Genomic DNA, 20,654 nt, shown 5'->3' on the forward strand with positions numbered 1-20,654 from the left:
TTTGCTTTACCGTTTCCGTTACATAATAGCTGTTTTCAAATCATAAATAGCACTTTATTATATAACATAGATGTTACGCGCCTTCAAGAACCACGCAGTTGTGAAATGTTCATTAGATAAGTTTGATTTTCAGTTTTAGCCATTCTATTTCACCTACATTAATATGTATATGCTAAGGTCCCTCAGAAAGACATGAACATCACCACATCCTGCATCCTGTATTTTTTTTATATTAATTTTCATTCAACTATACTTGTTAATCGAGCGCTGTGGTGAAGAAAGCTAAACTAGCTACTTGAGATGCGATTCTGTTTCGATTCAAATTAATTTCATTTCATTCCTCTGATGCCTTTAGAGAGAGACAGGATGAACAACACAGTGTCCCACAATTATTTCCTTTCTTCTTCCCCTAAATATATGCCCTGTTCCACAAAAAATTTGTTACATTGACACATTCTCGCTGACCAGTCAAAAACTGTTGAGTTAGTATCGTTGTTTAGCTCTAACTCTGTTCTGATTATGCAGACGACTTATGATCAGAAGTACTTTTGGTCATGAATAAATAAAAGACAAGGTAGCCACGATTGAAGTACTTCAATTGCGACCACCTTGTCTTTTATATATTTTTTTTTCGATAATGTATTACCCTAAGTATCGTGTCACTTTGTGTGTATGTGTGAATTAGACGATAGGGTATCATTTGAGGTAGAATCGACTGCAATTTCTAGCTAGTTGAGCAGTTACGTAGACGCTCGCTCGTTGGCTCGGGCGATTGTATAGAAACTTTCTTGTTATCTTGTAAGATTTTGAGTTTCAAATTTTTGTGGCGTTCCTCTCTTATATTGTTGTTTCGTTTCGTAGGAATAAATAAATAAACAAATACCGGACAGAAACCGTTGACGTTAAAAAAAAACTCTTTATCTTCAGATATGATCTTTTCACAGTTTCCAGCTTTTAAGAACCGTACAACATAATTTGATTGCGTCAATTCAACTGAATATAATGATACTTTTTTTTTCTTTTAAAAACAGTGAGATACCAGCTTTCCTGAAGAGTCTCTTCTGGTCTGATGCCTCAACACTTTACATCCATTAGGTTTTCATTATTATTATAAAAACCCGACTTATTTTTCTTGGAATAAAACCGAAGAAGTCATTTAGCTTCATTTTTTTTTTATATTTGGCTCAATTTTTTTTTCCAATTTAATTTATAGATATTACATTTACATAGGTATATGTATGCATTATTGTTTTCAGTTTGAATATATCATGTACACATGCTTGTGTATGTATATTATTTTGTTTTATATTTTGTTAATTATAAATGGAGACGCGTTTACTTTGAATGTAAATGTATGTATATTCAGTTGCATGATAAAAAGAGTAAAATATTAGGAATTTGTAGAAAAATACGTGGATTATTTGTTAGAAAAAGGAAGGGAAACGGAATGCTGAAGTAAGGTAAAACATGGAGAACGAAAGGGTAGAGTGAAATCAGAAGAGATTCTGAGAATAAAAACGTGAAATAAAAAAAAAATAAAGACCAGAAAAAGCAAAATGAGAAAGTATAGACAAACGAATTGAAGGTTGGATATTATTTTAAATAAGGTCGACAGGGAGCGGGCTGATAGTTGTGCAGATTGCGGGAAGGAAGCGAAGAGAGATACAAAACATACAACTAAGTCTTATGATTGATTTTAACAAGGCGTGTTGGAGCGGCAACCCTACCACTGTTGATTGACGCTTTCTGAGTTCGAACAAGAGCAAATCCACTAGCTCAATCATTTCTGACATAAATGGGCGGATATCTGAACCACACGTAAAGAAGAGCCAAACGTTACCGTACGCACGCAGGCGCGCACACATCTCCATTATCTCTCTTTCTCTCTCTCTACTGCAGCAACAAATAAAAAAGAAAAAGCTTGTCACAGGTGGACAAATAAAACATATAGCTTTATTATTTGTTCTTTTTGCTTTTTATTTTTCGTAGTTAGGAACATTCTGTCCACATGTCATTGCTTTCCTTAACTTCTGACGAGATTTTGACCCTCCCACCGTCGATATATGACCACTCACTCAACAAAAGTATAATTAACAGTGAATTTATTGGTGATAGGCGTGGCGATTAACATAGAACCGACTTGCTAAATTCATGATGCATTTTCAGTTTCTGATTGTAACTATTTGGTTTACTTAGTTTAAATGGTAATGCTCTCTACAAAATTTTAGGACCATCTCAATCGTATATTTCTCTAAAAACCGAGAAATATGGTGCTTCTGTGTCTGGATAAAGAAAATGAGTATTTTTTTGTCCTTTTACCTCATCACTACCACCGATTTATACTTTCTCGAGCTAAATTTTGTATTTGTTTGAAAAGTATACCAAGTTATCTATATGGACTAAATGTTCTTTGGGGTTACATAATTACTTAAAATAGTATAATTGATATATATATATATATATATATATATATATATATATATATATATATATGCTTGAGGATGGTATGGGTTCGCTCCCCTGCTAGCAATATATTTGTATATACAGGGTGCAACGCCGCACCGATAACCAGCTGGCGGAAGATCTGCCTGGGGTTAAACGAGTAGTAATATGGAACAGCCACTTTGATGTGGCGATTAACTTTACTTGTATAGTTACTACTCTGATCTCTTCTTGAGATTTTACTACTAGATATCTTGCTTATATATATATATATATATATATATATGTAACCTCGTGGGCATCGGTGCCGATTTTCTCTTCCTCCGTTTTTCCATTCTTTGAACTTTCCGTCTTTCCGACGATGGACTCCGCCCGAAACGTCATACTCTCTCTCTTTCCTTTCCCGAGCGTCCAATAACACTATCCGTATCACGTCCTCACTTTGTTGTTTTTTTGTTATTGTTTTTTGTGTTTTTTTTAACTTATATATATATATATTATATATATATATATATATATATATATATATATATATAAGTGTAGTATATTGCCACTTAAGTGTGGCTGACCCCTAGGGGTGGATGTTACTGTTGCTTTTAGCCCCAGGAGGACATCTCCTCCAGCTGGCTTATCGACACACGACTGTGTCCTGTTTGCCAAGGGAGTTATCCCTCTCACCACGGCCAGCAGCACGAACGTATCCGGATTTCAGGGTTATTTCCCTTCGTCGGCGTTCGACAGCCGATGACCTTGGTGAGAGAGAAAAACCTGGCAAATCTTATATCTTCTTTTCCAGTGGCATTCTTCACTGATATTGAAAAGGTGAAAACAAGCAATGTTAATTCTCTAAATGAAGTATTAACAGTAACTGCACGATAAAGTGTAGTATATTGCCACTTAAGTGTGGCTGACCCCTAGGGGTGGATGTTACTGTTGCTTTTAGCCCCAGGAGGACATCTCCTCCAGCTGGCTTATCGACACACGACTGTGTCCTGTTTGCCAAGGGAGTTATCCCTCTCACCACGGCCAGCAGCACGAACGTATCCGGATTTCAGGGTTATTTCCCTTCGTCGGCGTTCGACAGCCGATGACCTTGGTGAGAGAGAAAAACCTGGCAAATCTTATATCTTCTTTTCCAGTGGCATTCTTCACTGATATTGAAAAGGTGAAAACAAGCAATGTTAATTCTCTAAATGAAGTATTAACAGTAACTGCACGATAAAGTGTAGTATATTGCCACTTAAGTGTGGCTGACCCCTAAGGGTGGATGTTACTGTTGCTTTTAGCCCCAGGAGGACATCACCTCCAGCTGGCTTATCGACACACGACTGTGTCCTGTTTGCCAAGGGAGTTATCCCTCTCACCACGGCCAGCAGCACGAACGTATCCGGATTTCAGGGTTATTTCCCTTCGTCGGCGTTCGACAGCCGATGACCTTGGTGAGAGAGAAAAACCTGGCAAATCTTATATCTTCTTTTCCAGTGGCATTCTTCACTGATATTGAAAAGGTGAAAACAAGCAATGTTAATTCTCTAAATGAAGTATTAACAGTAACTGCACGATAAAGTGTAGTATATTGCCACTTAAGTGTGGCTGACCCCTAGGGGTGGATGTTACTGTTGCTTTTAGCCCCAGGAGGACATCTCCTCCAGCTGGCTTATCGACACACGACTGTGTCCTGTTTGCCAAGGGAGTTATCCCTCTCACCACGGCCAGCAGCACGAACGTATCCGGATTTCAGGGTTATTTCCCTTCGTCGGCGTTCGACAGCCGATGACCTTGGTGAGAGAGAAAAACCTGGCAAATCTTATATCTTCTTTTCCAGTGGCATTCTTCACTGATATTGAAAAGGTGAAAACAAGCAATGTTAATTCTCTAAATGAAGTATTAACAGTAACTGCACGATAAAGTGTAGTATATTGCCACTTAAGTGTGGCTGACCCCTAGGGGTGGATGTTACTGTTGCTTTTAGCCCCAGGAGGACATCTCCTCCAGCTGGCTTATCGACACACGACTGTGTCCTGTTTGCCAAGGGAGTTATCCCTCTCACCACGGCCAGCAGCACGAACGTATCCGGATTTCAGGGTTATTTCCCTTCGTCGGCGTTCGACAGCCGATGACCTTGGTGAGAGAGAAAAACCTGGCAAATCTTATATCTTCTTTTCCAGTGGCATTCTTCACTGATATTGAAAAGGTGAAAACAAGCAATGTTAATTCTCTAAATGAAGTATTAACAGTAACTGCACGATAAAGTGTAGTATATTGCCACTTAAGTGTGGCTGACCCCTAATATATATTAAACAGCCGCAAGATTAAAATTAATCATAGGACACACTAAGTATGCCTACCTGCTGGAAATAACAGTCAAAACTCTTATTTAAATCACCGAAGAAACACTGGTAATAACTACAGAAATCAGCCGTCTGCGAGCGAACGGGTTAAGACAATCTTTCAACATACATTCAAGTATTTGGACTCACGTGGACCGTTTTCTGGACTTGCGTTATAGCTTCACCTAGCTGGTAACACGTCCTGAGGAAGGTGAGGCTATAATGCCAGTCCAGAAACCGGTCCACGTAAGTCCAAATACTTGAATGTATGTTGAAAGATTGTCTTGACCTGTTTACTCGCAGACGGTTGATTTCTGTAGCTATTATCAGTGTTTTTCGGCGATTTAAATAAGAGTTTTGACTATTATTTCCAGCAGGTAGTCATACTTAGTATGTCCGTTGATTAATTTTAATCCTTCAGCTATTTAATGCTTTTTGGGGGCCTGCAATCGCCTATATTATTAATTCTGTTATTATCATTTGTAATTGTTACACTAGATAATAATAGAGTCAATAATATTTTCTCCTGAATTATATGGTCCGTATTGATATATATATATATAATTCTGAAAATCTTAACGCGGACAGAAAGCCTTTTCGTCTTGAAAAAGCTTATCATTTAGACGTTATAGTGCTAAAAGCACTGAGATATCAGTAGCAAGCGAAGTGTCCGGTAATGATGACGGAATTGCTAAATTATGATTTCTATGTTTTTGCACGTCTTCAGTTGCAGGTAACCATTATCAACAGTATGATACAACGTAGTCGTATGGTAGCAGAATATTTTAGATAGATGTATTCAATTATTTAGTTAAAACTGTCTAAATCTTCTGTACCTACGTTTTCCTTTCAAAATATGTTCGATAACTTTAATCATTGATTACTGTGTGTCACTTTTTTTAAGCTGCGTTCTCGTCTTGGCATAAAAATGAAAATAACAGATGACAGCTATCAAAGTAAACGAGGTGCTACCGTATAACATAGAATATAATTTTGAAATGTGCAGTATCAAACAGTTCAGAAAACATAGGTTCAAAAGAAAATATGTATTTCATAATTTTCTAGTTATGATACGGTTTTCAAAATAACTGTGGATTTTCAACAATAACGATGCACTGATGACGCCCATTGATAGAGAAACACCAGTTCATAGCTGTTCTCTTGTTGCCATAAAAAAAATTATTTGTCTTTTCCTTAAGCCATGTAAATTCAGGTGATTGAATGTTCATTCGTTCAAATTATCGCCCATCCTACTTGGAATCTGTTGCAGTTTTTTCATGTTTACCCTATCTCAATATAAAAATTATTCAATAAATCAAGAATTTAACTTCATGCTACTGACCACTGTGTGTTAAGTAGCTTGCTTACCAACCACATGGTTCTGGGTTCAGTCCCACTGCATCGCACCTTGGGCAAGTGTCTTCTACTATAACCTCGGGCCGACCAAAGCCTTGTGGGTGGATTTGGTAGACGGAAACTGAAAGAAGCCCGTCGTATATGTGTGTACTTGTGTGCATGTTTGTGTGTCAGTGTTTGTTCGAGTCTCATGGCTGGCCGGTAACGTATTTTCTGCAATGTATGGATAATTTATCCTGATCACGCTATTTATTAGCATTATCACGCGTTTGAGAATAAAAAAAATATTATTTCTCTCTCTCTCTCTCTCTCTATATATATATATATATATATATATATATATATATATATATATATATATATATATATATATATATATATATATATATATATATATATATATATATATATATATATATATATATATATATATATATATATGTATGTATGTATGAGAGAGAGAGAGAGTTTTATTCAAAGATCTTAAATGTCAGTCGATCTTATTTCTTTTGATCCCTCCCCATTGTTTAAACAATCTTCTTAATTAAATGATATTTAAAAAGTGATGTAGTAACCTTGTTGTTTATATTTTAATACTTTCAGGTAATTTGCTCAATAAAACTTAAAGAATGAAGCCAAAATCTTATCGCTTGAGTTGCCGTTCCATAAAAGACGTATTTCTTTATATTATATTACTAATCATGGTATCAACATGTATCACGATCTACGAAACAATCAGATATACCCCTTGGGTAGAAAACAAAATATTGAAAATACAATGGAAGCTTCCTCTTCGAGAGTTACACAACAAAGAACTCAAAAATAATTCTTACAAGGATTACCTACGAAAAATTCCAGAAAAGAAATCTCATATTCGTACTTACAAAGGTCTTTCACATTCCAAAAAACCGTCGCAGATTTTGACAACACTTTTAAAAGTAAGTATGACCATCTGCTTTCGTTTCTTTTAATTAGATCAATGAGATATTTGGGGGAATAGTTGTTACCTTTTTATCGTTTAATTACATTGCTCTGTCGTGAAGCAAACTTTTGTCTTTAGAAGAGATGTGAGTTTTAAGTTATATATGTTCTCTTCCTGAACGGGTACTCAGCGAGTATTTTGACTGATCGTAGTCTCAGCGACATGGTAGTAATGGTAAGACAAGTTAAAAAATAAGGTTGTGTTGTTCAGTTTGACATCCTTTATGCAACACCTAAATTTTAAGATCTTACAGATGTTTAGTTTCTCAGATAAGATAATCGTTTGGCCGTATAAATTAAAGAGCTAAGTTCTTTCTTCAAGAATTTCAGTCCAGTTTTATTCAGGCCCTGTCCATATCAAGTTGCTTTAATGATATTGTATCATCGCTATTTTGGTAAAGTGAATGACTTCTTTTTTTATCCTTCTAAATTCTCTTATAAAATGTGATGGTTTCTAACAAAGACACAAACCTTCAACCTTGCATATTTTTCATATTTCACTTAGAGATTTTCAGAATACAAATTATATGGTTAATTTCTCTACCAGAAATACAAATATTTTCTAGGTTATTTCTTAAGTACTTGGTAATGCAACAAATAGCATCAGTAATTCTCGATGCAAATTGTGAATTTATAATCTGAATAGATAAGATGATTTCTAAAAAGTTATGCATAAATGCTCTTTCTCACAAATTGTGGATGAAATCTATTCGACAGATAACCATTGCATACGACCTGATTTTGTATTCTGTCCTCAACAATTCTTTCACACTTAGTAAGTCACTTGCGCATTATGTAATATTTATATATTGCTGGTGTGGATATATACACACAAGTGAAAGCGCATGGCTCAGTGGTTAGAGCGTCGAGTTTACGATCGTGAGATTGTGAGTTCGAATCCCGGACCGGGCTGCGTGTTGTGTTCTTGCGTAAGACACTTCATTTCACGTTGTTCTGGTTCACTCAGCTGTAGAAATGAGTTGCGACGTCACAGGTGCCAAGCTATATCAGCCTTTGCCTTTCCCTTGGATAACACTAGTGGCGTGGAGAGGGAAGGCCGTATGCATGGGCAACTGCTGGCCTTCCATAAACAACTTTGCCCGGATTTGTGTTTGGGAGGGTAACTTTCTCGGTACAATCCCATGGTCAGTCATGACCGAAGGGGGGTTCAGATATACACGCACATACACACACACACCACAAGCTTCATTGGGTTAGGGTTTATCTTGGTTTCTAAGGCGTTTAAGCGATTGGAAGTGAGTGCATGTGTGCGTGCGTAATACTTTAAAACTATATATATAAAAATGAAATTTTCCTATCCATAGTATCTTAAAGACAGTGTCTGTAGCATAAATGACAGAGTTACATTAAATGTTTCACGGTATCTAGTTTGATATCTAGATGCTCAGTATCTCTTTTACGTCGACATTCATTACTTGTCTTTTTCATATGGTTAAGATAAGTATCTGTATTTTGTTTTAACGCTCTATTTTGTCCCTTCGCTACAGCAAAATAAAATGCCATTTGGAGTTAGGAATATATACGACATTCTCTATTCGAATATCACAATTTAAGCTTAATGACATTGCACGCATGTTATGGAGAAATAGTGATTTCATAAAAGTGCAAAAGCCCAAGGCCAAATCTCTGTAAGTGTAGGACGGGAGTTGTCAGCTGAATCGACTGAAGTATTTGGTTTGTACTTGCTTTTTCGACCCTGGACAGTATAGAAAGCAAATCAGTCTAATGATATTTAAACTTGGAATCGAGAAGACAAGTTAAATGTTATAATGCATCTATGTCCGAAGTGCTATCTCAGCCATATATTTAAGCTTAAAACGTGTTTTTTCTTTTCTTTTTTTTTTTTGTTTAGTTACTTGTTCTTTATTTAACATAAAGTGTAGAACGATAGCTGTATAAAACTAACTTCCAAATAAATTAATATATCTTTCGATTACTTCGTCAGTTACTCCTTTGGGCGTCTTCTGACATCATTTCTTGAGTAATCATTATGAAACTACGCAGATTTAACCATTGTTTACTTAACTTATTTTTGGCAGCAGCGGTGAGAGCAGTTATTGAAGTAAATTATTTACAAACGACAGACTTCTGTTTAGCGACACATTAAAAACTTGGGAAGGGGGAAAAAAAGACAATTCAAAACAGGCTCAAAATAGAAAAGTAATTAAATGGCGCAGAAAATAATTGTTTTCTTTCACTGTCCGCTCTTTCTGTTTTCCCTCTCTTTCCCTCCATCTTCCGTTTGTTAATTAGTTTTCTCCCTAGCTATAGTGTAGTTTTATTGTTTTACATCTCACTGTCTACAAAAAAATGTCCATTCTATTCTCTCGAGGATCGTTCGTTGAACTACTACAATTGACAAAGTCTTGGTTTGTGAGAACACTGATTAACCAGTATGGCTGCCACCTTCAGCGCTTTTGTCTGCGTTGAGAAACTTGAAAGGTGTTGAAACATTTCCAACAGATTTACTGGTTAAGTTTCTTTCTGCTCTGCTTCATAAAATTTTCATTTTGCTTCTCACTACTTTTTAATCATGATTTCTCAAACATAAAACCACAAATTTATAAGGCGGAGGCGAATGTATTGCGTGACATTTATGTCTTCATCAACACCCTTGAGAAAGACAGCGGAAGAAAAAGGAATGTAGCAAGAAACTAAAGTAGGCCACGACATTAGATTGCCTCTTACCTCCAGAACAGCCTCTACGTCGTCGCTTGATCTGCTAGAAATGGCAAACAAATTTCCCTGCAGTTATACCCTACAAGTCTTAGAAATATCTGAAACCTCTCTAGACATTGTAATATGTGAAACCTGAAAGGGGTTGTCATGGCTGGAATTTCGAACCGACCTGGGGCTAAAAAACTTCTTTGTAATAACGACTTCTCTTCCATTTGCACAAGGCCATACATTTATAGGAGAATAAATTATAGTTTGTTGAATCGACCCTCACTCTATTACACTCATGGTGCGTTACATATTTCAGAAATTGAACTTCGACTAAGCTGGGACGTTACATTTTGGCCCCAGTACATATTTCGGTCAGGTGTATAATTTACTGTTCTCTAGTTTTTCGAACCGCTAAGTTGCGGATACTGCATAAACAACATTGGTTTATATTGTTGTAAACATGCCCCCTGCACACACACACACACACATACACATAGACGACTGATTTCTACACGGTTTCTGTTGTGGCGGACACACCCGAGTGAGAAGTATAAATATAAAGAAATTAAAAAGTGTGGCTCATTAGCAATTAGAACCTAAAGGCAAAATTAAAAGAGGTCACTAAAACTAGAGGTTTTGATAGAGATAGGAGTTAAACTAACTCGAAGCCACAAACGCACTGTTTTAAGTGACTGACAATGGGAGGTAAGTCCCCAGTGTACTGGATCACGATTTCGGATTTTGATATAGACCATCTTAATCCTCAGTGCTTTTGTGCCCTTACGTTCTAATTGCTAAAGCCACCCTTTTTGTTGCCTACACTTTTACCGTTTGGGAAATTAGTACATGTTTTCAACGGTTTTTCTTACAAGACTGACTGAAGTAGTCGAGTTTAACCCTTGGCGTTAAGAGCCGCTGATGAGGATTAAGAAGGTCTACATCAAAATCCGAAATCGCGATCCGGCTATGTACGCTGGGGACTTACTTCCCTTCGTCAGTCACTTATAACAGTGCTTTTGTGGCTTTGAGTTAGTTTAGCTCTTATATCAAGCAAAAGCAGTGCCAGTCAGTATCCTCTGTCATTTTAGTGATCTCTACTAATTTACGCACACACACACACACACACATATATATATATATATATATATATATATATATATTGGGTCATCCCATAAATAATGCGGGTTTTTATAATTCTTTTAGTCTTCAAAATTTAGATAAACTAAGTTCTTTTTTAATCTAAAATATATTCTCCTTCATTTTCTACAATGTTCTTCCATCTATCTAACTTGCAAGGCCCCTCCTCTAAAATTCACTTGTCGTGTCAAAAAATACTCCTCCAGTACTCTTTTGAACTCGTCTACAGAATTCATATTTTTTCTGTGCAAACGATTTTGAAGACTGCAGAATAAATGATATGCTGGTTGAGGCATCGTTTCCCATTCAAATTACTCCAACCTTTGGAATGTTATCCTCACTGTATGTGGCCGAACATTATCCTTATGGAAGAACACCTTTCGTCTTGAAAGCAAAGAGGATTGTTTTTCTTCTAGCGCCGACTTAAGCCGCTCAAGATGCTCGCAGTAGATCTCCTTTGTTATTGTTTGGGTTGGGTTTAAAGGTTTAAAGTGGACTAAACCTTTCATATCCCACAAAACATATAACAACACCTTACGTGGGTGAAGACCTTCTTTAGCCTAGGGTGCTGGTGTTTCTCCTTTCCCTACCCAATGTCTTCGGCATTTGACATTTTTATACAGAGCCCATTTCTTGTTACCAGTTACTGTTCAGTTCAAAAAAGGTTCGTTCGTGAGACGTGACAGCAAAGAAGCGCACACATTCACTCTCTGCGCGTGATTAGACTTGGAAAGTTTGTGAGGAACCCATTGACCCAATTTGATGAACGGTTGAACGATCGAATCCAAGCTTCTCTGCTAATATCTCAACAGTTACGATGGGATTTTGTTCAGGACGTCCTCGTCGAGCTCTACAGATCTTCCAGGACGAAGCTCATCTTCTAGGCTATAGTTTCCGGCTCAGAATTTCTGGAACCACCGTTGACACTGGCTTGCGCTTATTGTCCAATCCCCATATACTGCATTGATATTCCTTGCACTTTCCGTTGCATTGTTGCCTTTATTGAACTCATAAAGCAAAATATGCCGAATATGCTCCTTTCTCGCTTCTATTATAGCTTTAAAAAAACAACTGCTAAAATCGAAAGCATAATTCCAAGGTAAAATTACTACCTGCTTTTTTAACAAGTCGATGTAGGTAGTTTGTCTCGTCCCCCTCCGACTTTTAGTTCTTGCAGTTGGAAAAACCGCATTATTTATGGATGACCCAGTATATATAGAACGACGAGCTATAACTGTGACCTTTGCATACTAAGTCAAACAAGTGAGACTGAAGCGGCTGATGTTGAGTCTTAATATCCGCAGGTCGACAAATTCATGAAACGTGAGTGAAAAATGAATTCTAGAGGACTGTATGTATTATTTCTTGGGACGTAGAGTCGTTTTTCTACTGTCGTGATCGGACTCACTTCCTATTGCATTGCACGCGTTTTGTCTTTAATTAACTTTACGAAGTAGTCTCCCTTTTGACCAGAACTGACTATTACTCTAATAAATTTCTACTCATTACAGATGTAAGATCAATGAAAATTTCTTGCTCCTCACAAGAAGTATGTTAGAACCAACCTTGTCATTTGCTTTTCATGCTGAATGTGTTCCTAGTTATTTCCCGTAGTTCTCCTCGTAAGAGAAATGAAATGGTTTCAATAAGAAATCGATTAGCCAGTAGCTTATCTCTCATCCCAAGTCACTACCTACCTTCCTATGATTTAATAACATACAAAGGGTGTATCGCACACTACGCTGGTTAGTTTTACATTACACTTTACCTTAACCCATTACCTACCAGTGATCTCATATGAGATCACTTAAAAATTACAAATTTCGTAATTATCTGTCAATATTTACACGTATCTAACCTTTTTGCTATATCTACTAGGTATATTTCTCTGATATTCAAATGAGGTTTGCTAATTTTTCATCCAATATCTCGCTTATTTCTATTTAAAATGTTATTTTGAAATGTTATTTTGATCATTCCAGCGTGTTTCTAAGGCTGTTTCATGCTAGAAATCAAAGTTTCATAAAAAAATTCCAGTTAATAGAATTATGGTAGGTAATGGGTTAAGCATTTAAGGTTATTAAAAGCATCGTTATCACTCAATGTCCTCAAAAAGTTAAGACTGGGAGGAAAAGGTAAAGCTAATAATAGAATTATGCACCTATTTGCTTATGTCTCTGATACAAACCAGGACATTGATAGTTAAGAGATTTGCCTTGGTAGAAAACTATATTTGTAACGAGCCAACAAAGGAGCCTCTATGTGATCACTCGATCCACTTAAAATAGCAATCAAATTTCCTTCTAATTACCTGCAACCGTATTAATTGAAAAAAAAGGAAGGAGTTGGTGGATAAACATTCTCGTCTGAAAGACATTTAACCATAGTGTTTTATAAGGACTGACTTGAAACTAAACAACAGTAATGATTGTAATAACATACGATTTCAAAGTCCATAAACAGAAAAGATATTGCACATTTCCCATTTCACCAACATAAGTATTCATAAATTCGAATCAGTGTAACAATTTTTTAGTTTTTTTAACAAATGTGCACGGTTAATCTAAGAGTTATTGATTTTTATTTTTATTCCTCCCTTAGGTATAATGATAACTTTTTTATGAGAAAAGTGTGACCAACTGTGTTTATATTTTTACGTTACAGTAACTTTTTCTATCGACTCTTGAGAGTTTACAGGCAGTCTATCCTTAAAGTTGTTTTAACATCTTTTGTTTAACGTTGTTTCGTTACAACGTTATGAGAAATAAAAATAAAACCAAATACTGTACAATAAAAATTCATAAAGTGCACGTCTTTCATACTGAAATCTTGTTGTTTGATTTTATTTTTCCTTTATTTATTTATCTATTTATTTATTGTAACCAGATACGGTTTGCATTTCACTGAAATATAAACAAAACCTTGATAAATATACTAATTATTCAAGTTCTTTATTCGCGACCGTCACCAAAGATAAAATCTTTATGTCTACTTCATGGAGATGCAACTCCTTTAAGATACGACCATACTTAAAATACAAAATAAACAATGAAAAGTGGAGAATGAAATCGCATTTAAAAAATACAAATTGCGGCACTTCTAAAGCAGGATTTGTTTCATCTATAATAATCTACTTAAAATTTTCATAAGTAACTTTTTCTTCGTCGTACTGAGTACAAAATGTTGCCTCTTCGGTTTCCCACGAACAAGTTGTTTTTCTATTGGCCTTTTAGACATGGCTTTTAATGAAAATTATAGTAAATTGGCACAAATAGATAAATAGTTTAGAAAGGGGAAGTTTACAAATTAAAACCACGCGGTCGAGTGGCAAACGACTACGAAGCCTTCCATTTTTTAAATTAGCTAGTTTTTTTTATTGTTTGGTTTGCAATATTTATTTTTTGATTTATCTCTGTTGCAATGACAGTCAAATGCGCGTTCTGCCCCATTGCTATCTGCCTGCTAATAAAAACAAAAAGAAAACCACCAGAAACGTGTACAAAAACTAAATTAGAAGTGTTACGGAGATTCAACTATGGACAATGAACTGTTGATACTGGAAGAGCTTTTGGTCAGTGACCAAGAGCTAAATAAATAATTCATTAGAATACCAAAAAATTAAACCTTGTGCTCAAAATCTTTAGCTGCAGCAAAGTTTAGCAGGAACAGAAGCAACATAGAAGAAAATGCAAAATTTTAAAACACATAAACAGAGGGCATGCATCGGATTAACTCTCCATATTCGTTTTTTGTCATAGAACCTTAAAATTTATTCGATGACCTAAAAAAATTGTTTCTAGGCGAAAAGTGAGAAATCTCATCTCTCTCATATCGGTTGTCCCATAGGACGCCCCAAAAATGAAAAAATTCGTGGCTAGTTTGAGAGTTTCAGGTATCATTCAAAATTGCATAACATACTAACAGATAAACCTGCAAAAGGCGACGAAGAATCTAAAGCTGCTTTTTCAGCTTTATTGAAAAACGTTATTGATGCTTGAGGATACACGCTGCAGTCAATTTTTGATATATGAGACAAGCTTGTTTTAAAAATAAATGTCAGAACGAAGGTACGTTCCTAAACAAGAAAATCTGCCTCACGATTCGAGGTTGCCAATGATCGTATGACACTATGAACTTTTATAGTTAAAGGTTTGTCTGAGGCTTATTGGTTTTTAGAGAAATCTGCCATTTTCACTGAAAAAAGATGCTCAAAAACGGAGGAGTTAAGAAGCAAACAGATTAATGAGTGGATACGAATGCCAAAGGGTTGTACAAATAAGAAACAAAAATGCACAGCATATCTTGACCATACTTCTTTTTTAAGTAAATAAAAATTGTATTTTCTTTATTAACCTTTCTTAAATGTGTGTAGCGCATATGTTCAATATTACAAGTGTTTTAAATATTTATTTAGGAGCTTGGTGTTTGTGTGACTAGGAACACAACTCTTGCTTATGCCATTGAACCTACTGAGCAACGAGATTGAGAAGTTCTGACGTTCGCATATTTTCAGACATAAGTAAAACTGTTACAAGTTTGTTTTGGTTTTGGTATGTTTATAAAAAAGGCTCATTGCCGTTGTTATCGATTAGTTTTCAATTCAAAGGCGTTCTAGCTGTTACCATTCCATCTTGCTTGTAGACATAGTGTATCTTGGAGTGCTCGAAGGGGAACTTTCTTGGTGCAATCCCATGGTCATTTAGGCGGCTATTTTTAGCATATTAACGACTATTTAGAGATCTCCTCTCTTCCTCATTAGCTCGAGCCACGCAGGTGTTGTTATAGTTCTCTGAGTAAGTACTGCAATCCAACAATGTGTTGTTTATGTGAAAGCTGTGTCAACTAGAGTAAAGCCTTTAGATCGTGAAAGCTTTTCCAGGCGGAGTAAATGAACTTGGTACAACAAAACAACAATGAATCACATATTACATTGGCAATACTGCCACCATTTCTCAGTTTTGAAGGCTTATGTCAAGGAGACGTTATCAGTCCAAGAGACGTGATCACTTCCAGAGGCCTTTCGCAGCATCTACATAGAATTACGCAATATGAAATAAGTATCTTGATCACGAGCACAATCCAGTGCCATTGACGGGGCGTGAACCGCCGATCCGTCGGCTGGTTTTCCGGTGCATTTTCGTACTCACTATTCGGTTACTATAATTGATCTTACAGTGAACTGATATTTAATCCCAAGTCAGCTCTGAACGAGTAAACCTGGGTATTCCAGGGATTATGGTGTTTGACTCACGATCGTAAGGGCGTGGGTTTCATTCCTGGACCGGATGTCGCGTTGTGTCCTTCAACAAGGCAGATTTCATATTGTTTATCAACCACTCAACTGAAAATGAGTACCAGCATTAACTGTGGACGGGGGTAGCCTTGTACCAGACTGAAGCCCCATCCAGGGTAAAGGGGAAGGAGTCCTGTATTCTCGTTTATATGCTCCGGAAACTCGGATGTGACATAATGAGCCAGTCGGCTCAAGACACTTTTAATAATGGTGTCCCAGCATAACCATCGCTAACACACTGGAACAGCGGAAAGAGTGAAAGTTTACCTTGGTCTATATTGTTCAATATGACATTCGTTTTTGTTTTTGTTGTTTTTTTAGAGATAGAAAGAGAGAGTTTGGCTGTTATTTTCAGCACGTCGAGAGATTAGAGATTCCTTCGTTAACTTATTAGGTTGAGTTTTATGTGGAATTTCATTGTACAGTTTTGTTAGATTTCTTTTTCAGCCTGAGTCTTGGCCGGAAGTCGTGAAATAAAAATAAACTGTTCAACACACACACACACACACACACACACACACACACACACACACACACACACACACACACACACACTTGTTAGTATTACGATTATCGTTAGCATCTATGGTTGATATGTAAGCTTTATTACCCAAATATTGTTGATAAGTACAGAGATATGGTGGTCAAACAGTACAATTTTCAGAATTCTATCGTTAATGTTTTCGTTCTCTTTTCCTGTCAGCAACAAGGCTATTTACATTTTCATTTATTCTAGTGTTCTTGGTGTTATTTCTATCGTAGCAACGGTTTATGTATTAGGATTGGTTCATCTATTTCTCACTCCTTGCGTGTATATATATATATATATATATATATATATATATATATATATATATATTCGAGAGACAGAGACGTGTGTGCGTATCTCTTTATAAATATAGTCTATATGAGAGTGGATGTGTATGTGTGTGCTTACATCGATCCGTGTACGTCCGAATGTATTTGTATGTATGTGTGTGTGTGTATTTGCATGCATGCGTATATTTATGTGTGCTTAAAATGACCTGGCCATTTTTATCAAATATCAAATTGGTGAAAATTCAGATTCGCCTATTGTTATCTAGTTTGACTCGAACTGAATGTTCGATTTTAAATGCATAACAAAAATAAAAGAAGAAAGAATTAACTTTAGTTTGATAGATGATAACACGGAACTTAAGAAACTCCCGCTTATCAGCTTCAAGGAGTTTACAGATATCCGCTCGATGCCACACGGCATACAACCAATGGGTTACTTGTCTAAGAAGAGAAACAAAAATAAATTTAATATGTTCATATATTGATCTCAAGTCTTGTGTACAAGATGTCAGTTAGATATGAATATATCTTGTTACTAATGCAGCATGTATTTAGATGCATAAACCCCAGGCAGTGATGGTCAGAGTTCAGCCAAGTGTTGATATTGTCATTTGTTATTGGCAAGTTTTCATATCAGATAGCAAATTATGTGTCGGATTTCGATATATGGGTTGTATGAGCTTCATTGTGACCTATCTTATATACAATATAATCTTCATTCAAATTTCAATGAATAAAGAGTATGCAATGCAGAAGAAATGATGAAATTATGCTAATATGAAATCCACCTTAAAAGTGTGTCATATATTGTGAATTAGCAGAATCATTAGAATCAAAAAATGCTTTGCGGTAGTTCTTTCAGCCTACCCCGTTCTGAGTTCAAATCCCGCCGATATCAGCTTTGCCTCTCATCCCTTTGGGGTCAATAACACAAAATGACAGTCAAACACTAGGGGCGACAGTATCGACTAATCCCAAACCTTCAAAATTCACTTGCCTCGGACCTAAATTAGAAACCATACATGACTCCCCGGAAATGCAGTGTAAAATACTGGATACAAGGTGTTGCTTAATCAGCTAGTAGAGGATTAAATATTTATTTGTTAGCAGTTTTTCAGCGATAGTTTTAAAGACAACACGAGAAAGATCTGGCTACTATATCTAGCAGGATAAACAACCACACTGGCTCATTTATTAATGCTTTTGTTAGAGAAAAAGAAAGTGATAATCAAGGTTCATGAGCTGAGGCCGGTCATTATATCGAACTCTGCCGGACACTCATGACCTGGATGGACGAAGCACTGTGTTTGTTTATTGTGCGCCTGATTACTAGGTGGGGAAAACAAGCATTAACGTAGCCCCTGGCAACTCTTTTAGGGAGGCAACTCTTTTAGGGAGGTAACACTTTTGGGTCTGGTTAGGGGGTGGGAGGGGCAAGCTCAAGAGCTATCCCAGGCGGCACACACTCTAGCAGCATACGAAGTGGTATCAAAAGGTTCCCGAGCAAATTTTGGAGCGAACCAACTGATGGCAGCACACGGTTGCGTGCGCAGTGAGACCTAACTGTGATTTTCATGAGGCAGTGTACTGAGTTCAATATTACAAACCCCTTTAAAGGACATTCTCCAGAAATGTTGACTAACAATTTTTAGATTCTATACCAACTGCAGCGGCCTACGCTGAGAAATTGTTTCCCTCCATTATACTCTGATAGACTCATAGTTACCTAACTATACCTTTCTTTCACTAATGTACCAGGGCTCTCTGTATTTCTGCTATCCATCTGCCGAGTGATAATTGAATTATGGTAGAGAGGTAAATCAAATTGCATTTGATGGCCACCAGTGTGTAAGAGTACGGAACAAGAATATATTTTATATGGGGCGGTGTGGGTTGAATGATATCAATATTTGAAACTCCATTTACGATATCAAATATAGGTTTTTGTTACACAAAAGTATGATTAACAAAACAAGGTAAAATATTAAAGTTTTGGATATTATTTTTTTTTAATTCTCCACTTTAAATCATGTTTTTGTTTTTGTTTTAAATTTTCCTATGAGAATATGCTTTTTTTAATTATGAACTCCAGCGTGCCACGAAAATGAAAAGATCAAAGAACTCTCGCTTTAACTTCTTCATCATTAAACTGTTTTCTCTCTAAATAACGTTGCAATGATTTGAGAAGTTGATAGTCAGATGGAGCACGGTCAAGAGAATAAGAAGGATGATGCAAGACTTTCATATTTAGTATCATAATCGCTACCTGAGTAATTGGGTAACGTGTCGCCTTGCATTATCGCGTTAGAGAGACATCCCTTTACGATTGCCCGATAATGGGAGCTTTCTGTTTTGTTTTTTTTTCAAATTGTTGTGCAATGCTTCCAAATGGTGACAATACTACTCTGCATTAACTGTTTCGGTTTCGTCTAATACTTCAGGATATATGACACCCTTCATATCCCACCAAACTTAGAGTAAAACTTTTTTTCGAGTGCAGTCCTTGTGGAGTGGACTCTCCTATTTCATTAGTTGTCAACCGTTATCGTTTTCGTTGGTTATGATTAAATAAAACCCACTTTTCATCACTTGTGATAATTCTACCCTGGGAAGCTTCTGAAGCAAGTCTACTCTTCAATGACAAGCAGAGGCAACTCTTTCATTAAGCTGAGAACTTATTCCATAATGAGGGACCAACCTATCAAATTTAGACACTTTTCATACAGGTGTTTTATGATCGAATGTGTGTGTGTGTGTGTGTGTGTGTGTGTGTGTGTGTGTGTGTGTGTGTGTGTGTGTGCGCGTGTGTGTGTGTGTGTGTGCGTGCATGTGTGTGTGTGTGTGTGTATGTGTACGAACTGTTTTGCTAATTCTCGTACAGTTTGCTTTAGATTCTCCTCAACTATAGTTTTTCAGATGCTCAATATTGATAGATTTTCGTCGTCCGATACGGGAGGGAATCTGCGAGGGAATTTCCCAAGTGCAAGTCGCCAAACCATCGTTGGCGTGTCCGGAACTTAAATCTTCATATCCATAGGCAGAACTAATATTTCTTACTGTTTCCATTGGTGAAAAGCCTTTTTTGAATTCACACACGGTAAAATAGATTCGAATTTAAACACTATGATGTAAAGAAAGAAACGAAAATATTAGAACGCAAAAATTAATGCTATTTCATTGTAAGTATTATAAAAGTCAATTGTCAAAAATGCGAGAGGACTTTCTTTTCAACCCAATATGTGTGTGTGTGTGTGTGTATATATATATATATATATATATATATATATATATATATATATATATATACATACATTTATTTTCATCAGTTACAGGAAACTATATTTGGCGAGCGCCGTTCATCAAATACAGCTGTGTTATGGTTAGATAATAAAGACTCAATAGAAGAAGCCGATTTGTACAGTTCGAACCTGAAGAGTCTAGGGCTACATGTGAAAATGAAACAGAATTATTTAAATGACAAAGGTAAGTGCATGTGAATGTCAATACGTATATGTGGATGTAAGTATGAATATATATGTGTATAAATATGTTTATTTGTGTGTGCGTACATGCGAGTCGTGTGTATATGTATATATAATCGAGTGTAT

General features: G+C 36.3%; 1 protein-coding gene across 1 annotated transcript in view; it reads left to right on the forward strand.

Annotated features, from left to right (window-relative positions):
- Positions 1 to 20,654, forward strand: part of LOC106881078 (cadherin-like and PC-esterase domain-containing protein 1) — a 171,514-nt gene that overhangs the window by 95,662 nt on the left and 55,198 nt on the right. The window contains exons 3-4 of the mRNA XM_014931294.3: positions 6,732 to 7,066; positions 20,373 to 20,529. Coding sequence (XP_014786780.2) covers positions 6,758 to 7,066; positions 20,373 to 20,529 — 466 coding nt within the window. The 5' untranslated portion in view covers positions 6,732 to 6,757. The remainder of the gene's footprint in view (positions 1 to 6,731; positions 7,067 to 20,372; positions 20,530 to 20,654) is intronic.

Source organism: Octopus bimaculoides, chromosome 2 (assembly GCF_046866305.1).
Source record: "Octopus bimaculoides isolate indiv1 chromosome 2, ASM4686630v1, whole genome shotgun sequence".
Lineage (NCBI taxonomy): Eukaryota > Metazoa > Mollusca > Cephalopoda > Octopoda > Octopodidae > Octopus > Octopus bimaculoides.